Source organism: Daucus carota, chromosome 2 (assembly GCF_001625215.2).
Source record: "Daucus carota subsp. sativus chromosome 2, DH1 v3.0, whole genome shotgun sequence".
Classification (NCBI taxonomy): Eukaryota; Viridiplantae; Streptophyta; class Magnoliopsida; order Apiales; family Apiaceae; genus Daucus; species Daucus carota.
Genome location: NC_030382.2, coordinates 27,078,585 through 27,083,771, shown reverse-complemented (window position 1 = coordinate 27,083,771; position 5,187 = coordinate 27,078,585). Strand labels below are relative to the sequence as shown.

At 35.1% G+C, this 5,187-nt stretch overlaps 1 protein-coding gene across 2 annotated transcripts; it reads right to left on the bottom strand.

Annotated features, from left to right (window-relative positions):
• Window positions 1-1,231: 1,231 nt before the first annotated feature.
• Window positions 1,232-4,839, bottom strand: LOC108205827 (probable serine/threonine-protein kinase PBL5). 2 transcript variants are annotated; one of them, XM_017375919.2, is made up of 5 exons: window positions 4,600-4,837; window positions 3,632-3,873; window positions 3,214-3,403; window positions 2,676-3,061; window positions 1,232-1,755 (listed from the first exon to the last, which is right to left on the bottom strand). In XM_017375919.2, exons 1-5 carry the CDS (start codon window positions 4,706-4,708, stop codon window positions 1,531-1,533), a joined length of 1,152 nt encoding a protein of 383 aa, XP_017231408.1. In that variant the 5' UTR covers window positions 4,709-4,837; the 3' UTR covers window positions 1,232-1,530. The 2 variants fall into 2 exon arrangements, with proteins under 2 accessions (XP_017231408.1, XP_017231409.1); XM_017375920.2 differs by having other exon boundaries at window positions 1,557-1,755; window positions 2,668-3,061; window positions 4,600-4,839.
• Window positions 4,840-5,187: the final 348 nt, after the last annotated feature.

Sequence of the window (5,187 nt, the reverse complement as noted above, 5' to 3'; positions counted from 1 at the left end):
TTCCTTTTATTTTTTTTGATTGTTGAGTTATAATTGGACAGTGGGCTTTATGTATAGTTGGGCTAGCAGAAGTCTACATATATATAACTACTAATTTTTTTTCCAAAAAACTCTCTTTAGCTCCATACGAGCCCTTTAGTAGTTACGTCCCTAATTACAACCATCCAAACTCTAAGAGACAAATGCAGCATATAAGTTTTTGCATACAGCAAGCACAATTTCAACCATCCAAAACCTCCATCCAAACTCTCGGAGATACAAACGCGGCATTTAAGTTTTTGAATTCAGTAAGCACCATTTCAACCATCCAAAACCTCCTTCCCTCCGGCTAAATACACAATGCCCGTGCATTGAACACTAAGCCTATCTGCACAAAACTCAGGAAGCCTATTTGCAGGAAACCGTGATAGAAGCCTTTTGGTTTGCATAGGGATCTTCTCTGGTTTTGCTGGACAACTGCCAATCATGAATTTATGATAGATCCACAACAACATTACTGGACAAAATATATATGTAGATAACAATTTCAATGAACCCCAACTCCAAATTACCAACTTCCCAAGCCTCTGAATGTCTAAACACTAAAACAATTATGAACTGATTTCAGACAACTAAATCTGTAATCACATATAAAAGAATCATAACCTGTTTTTGTAATTTATTTATTTTTGCGCTCGGATTTGCTCAGCTAGGTATAGAAACAAGAATGTATAATCACCACAAATGTAAGCCAGACCAGACAATAAAAACAGCCTCTTTATCTAGTCAATAAGGTATTTTGACATAATGGAAATAGTTTTACAGAACTGTTGGCAGAACAACCTATAACTATTCCCTGAGTCGTTGCATACTCGCATACCTTCGGTTGCATTGCTCCGTGCAATTGAGTTGCAAAAACATAAAATACTTCTAGCATTTTTCTTCAAGACTTACCTGCCAACAATATCATACAGCACCTCCAACTCTCCAAGTGATAATATACATTAAAGAAGGATTAGCCTCCAACTCTCCAAGTGATAAAATACATTAAAGAAGGATTAGCGCACTTCAGGAAATTAAGAATTGCAAACAAAACAGAATTTACACTAAATGCCAAAAAATTGTGCACCATTAGCCAAAACAAAACGGGGCACCACGGCATTTTAAGCTGGACTGCAACTGAAGTATGCTTGTAGCAAATAGACTAGACATGGCAATTTCAAAATTGCCAACAAGAGTCCATTCCTCTAGATTGCAGAAACTCATATAAATATATAAGCTACAATTTAACTAACATATATTCATCCACTTAAATTTACAAGGAGAGGTAGAACTGCTCTCTGACAGATGACATCCATCAAAATTAATAAGTTCCACAGCAAAGCACCTGTCATCACGATGAAATCCAAAATTGATAATCAGGCAAAAGTACCTGATGTACTTGATTGCTAGTTCTAACTTATCGCCCGTCATAGTTTTCTACTGTTGACTATTGTAACTAAGATTTTCTACGTTGTCATTCACTTTAGGCCTATGAGAGGACGGAGACTTTCAGCAGTTCTGAACAGGGTGAATTTGAGGATCATATATTTGTGAAGCAAGGTAGGTCAAAGCCGTAACCACATCAGCTACAAGGGGACGCATTGAAGGTTCCTCCTGAACACACATCGCAGAAATTGCAAGAGCTTGATATAGCCCTCTTACTGGATAATGACCTTGGAGAAGTGGATCTACCATCTGGTGAAACTTCTTTCGATCCTTAAATAGTGGGCGTGCCTACAAAATTTCCAAGTATTAGTCTTAAATTTTTTAGTTTATATTTCTAATTCATTTAAAATCAAAGCTTCCCTGGTACAAGTACTTGACAACAGACTTTCTGGAATATATATTACTCACATACTTAGCAACACACTGCTGTAGTCATATGCAAGTACTGCTGGAATATATTCCTAACCATGAAATCTTGATGCACAAGTACACAGCAATCAGCAAATGCATATAGTTTGCAGAGTCAAAGTGTAAGTTATAACAAATATCTAAAATGAACAGAAAAAGCACAGTAAGACACAGACACACACATTCCAACCAACTGCTAGTAAGTTGAAAATCATCTTACTGTGCAAGAAGAAATAACCAAGTTTATTTCTTAAAAAATACGCCGAAACAGTTAAATTTAAATCAAGTAAGGTTTTCAAGTTATTATTTGTAAAAAAAACATAGTAAATCATGTCCCATATGCATATACTAGTATACTACTATGCATAAAAAGGTATAACCATATAACTGATGTTGACAACAAACAAGAATTTCCCTAGAAGCTTTAAAATACTATTGCATGTGGCCCGGATTTCTAATCAATCAAAGGTGTTCAGCTAAGACAGCTGCATTAGTTTCCAAATAGAAGAAGATAGCAACCTAGGTAGACATGTAATGTCACAATACTGTTCTCACAAATACAGAATAGAACTGATTCCAGCAAAATGAACATCAATCATTTCACACTTGTATTTACTCACTGCTACACCAATAGTTTATACCTACTATAGTGACACTGGGATAGACAATCAGGTACAGCTATGGTTGATGGGAGGGAAAGGTAGCACTAGTTGCAACATGCTAATTTTTACAGGGAGTTTATGAAAGCACAACATTTTCTGATCAATAAATTATGTAGGAGAAATAATACACCTTCTTACCCATGCAACTAAATTTTGCTCCTTGGCACTCTTTGTATTATCGATTGCTTTCCGACCAGTTATGATTTCCAGCAGAACCACCCCAAAGCTATAGATATCAGATTTAAAGGTCAATTGGCCGGTCATTGCATAATCTGGAGCACAATAACCATAAGTCCCCATCACTCTAGTAGAAACGTGGGTATTGTCACCGGTAGGTCCCACTTTAGCCAAACCAAAATCAGATAGCTTAGGGTGATAGTCCTCCCCGAGAAGAATATTAGAGCATTTCAAATCACGATAAATTACAGGAGGATTCATCTTATCATGTAAATATTCTAATCCTCTCGCTGCACCAGCAGCTATTTTCATTCTTGTGTTCCAGTCGAGACTTTTCCGACTAGGATCTGGTGAAATAAAACACATTTATCAAGAAAAAAAAAAGCCAAACAACTAGCTAGCAAATTAAATTTTTTTAAGAGTTGTGGAACATATTAAACAATCAAGCTTTAGTGTTATAGACTTATAGTACTAGGAAGGTGGAAAAGAAAATCAATACCATGCAAATGGTCCTCCAAAGAACCTAATGGCATGAACTCATAAACCAACAGCCTTTGATCACCCTCAGCACAAAAACCGATTAGCTTTACAAGATTAGGGTGATCAACTAGGCCTAAAGTCATCACTTCGACAACAAATTCCCTAATGCCTTGTGTTCCATTACGGTCTAGTCTCTTGATAGCAACAACCTGCCAAAGATGAGAATAATCAAATTGCAGGTCTATATCACCATATTTAGTCAAATACTTGAACGCTTTCCAGCATAAAAACCAGAATAAGAACCTCAATATGTAAAATAGGCAGGCAAAAACAGGGTACAAGCACAAAAAAACTATATCAAACAAAGAAGAAAATATTTACTACCTTTTAATTAACTTGGGAAGAAAAAAAAATTAGAACTCCCAAAATCAACTTACCTGGCTTGTATCCCTTAGTTTTCCTTTAAAAACTTTGCCAAACCCACCCTCGCCAAGAAAGTGATCTGGCTTAAAATTTTCTGTGGCGTACTCCATCTCATCAAAGGTGAATGGTTTTGCCTTAATCTCCTCCATTTCTCCATGCCCACCAAAGCTTTGGTCTGTTTCCAACTGCTGAACAACAACAGCATTCTTGGACTCTTCTTTCTTCTGAGTTTCTTTTGGTGTTGTTTTCACTATTTCTAAGAACATGTAAGATGAACCAAACATAAGATGAGAAGGAGAAGATAAATTCGCAACAAAGATTTTGGCATACAATGCACATGGGTGATGATGCTTCAAAGAGTAAAGAGCAACAAGATGAACTACAATTATGAGATTATCACAAAAGTTCACATATCACCGCCAAAAAAAGACAAATTCAATCTAATTCACCAGAGATAAATACGACAAGATACAATAGTTGAACAACCTCAATCATCACGAACGAAAATGCCAAGTAAGCAACAATATGATGTCAAAACATTGATGCCACATCAAGACCTTCATTTGACTAAGGGTCCTACAAGCTCTATCCTGCTATCACTTTAAATACTTCTTATACCTAAACACATAGAAGATGCTATTAATTTGCCATCAAATAGTTATCTAAATTAAACCATCTCCCTAACCTTTTACCTTAAATTTGGACATAATTCAAGACCCCAATATACATATATCTGAATCAATTACACCATCCACCAAGCTTATAATTTAAGTAACAAGAACCAAATTAATCAATAACCCACAGAAATCAAAAGCAAAAATAGTACTAAAACAAATGAAAACCAAAAGATGAACAACAACCACTCAAGTAATTCATAACAAATCACTGATTCTAAACAAATTTCACAAATCAAGCAAAGTGAGAATCTGATACATGTGATAGTGAAAAGATACAAACTTTAAGCTAAAAAATAATAGAAAACCTGAGTGGCGAGCATCATCATCAGCTTGATCATTATGTTGATTGTGGGTGGTGTTAATCTTTTTGTTTGATCGTTTATTTGAGTCTCCAAAGCAAGGAAAACAACCCATCTCTGTATCTCTATCTGCATATATACATATAAAACTCAAGACTCATATGAAAAAATTCAACACTATCTAAGTGGAGAGAGAACAAAGACAATATATGTGTGATATGACAACATGTATCTTTTTATTCTGGGTACTTTTTGTAAAATTACATTCTATTGTTTTGAATTTTCTGGTTTGATGCAGCCAAGCCAGCTGTAAAATAAGAGCGGTAGTAATTGGTACGGAAGCCAACAAAGTACTGACGCGTCGCTAAGTTCAGATTAATTAAAATAAATCTGTTTTTTTTTTCCAATAATCTGTTTTTTAATTATTAATATTTGTTTCTCCCATTTTACGCTTGATCATTTTTTAAATCTGAATCATCCAAAGTCTTTTTGTAAGTTTAGTTTATTACTCAACTCAACGAAAGGTATTTGTTTCTCTCCTTTATTATTTATGAGTCTTGATTTTGATTTAGCGAAGAAAATTTGTATAAATAA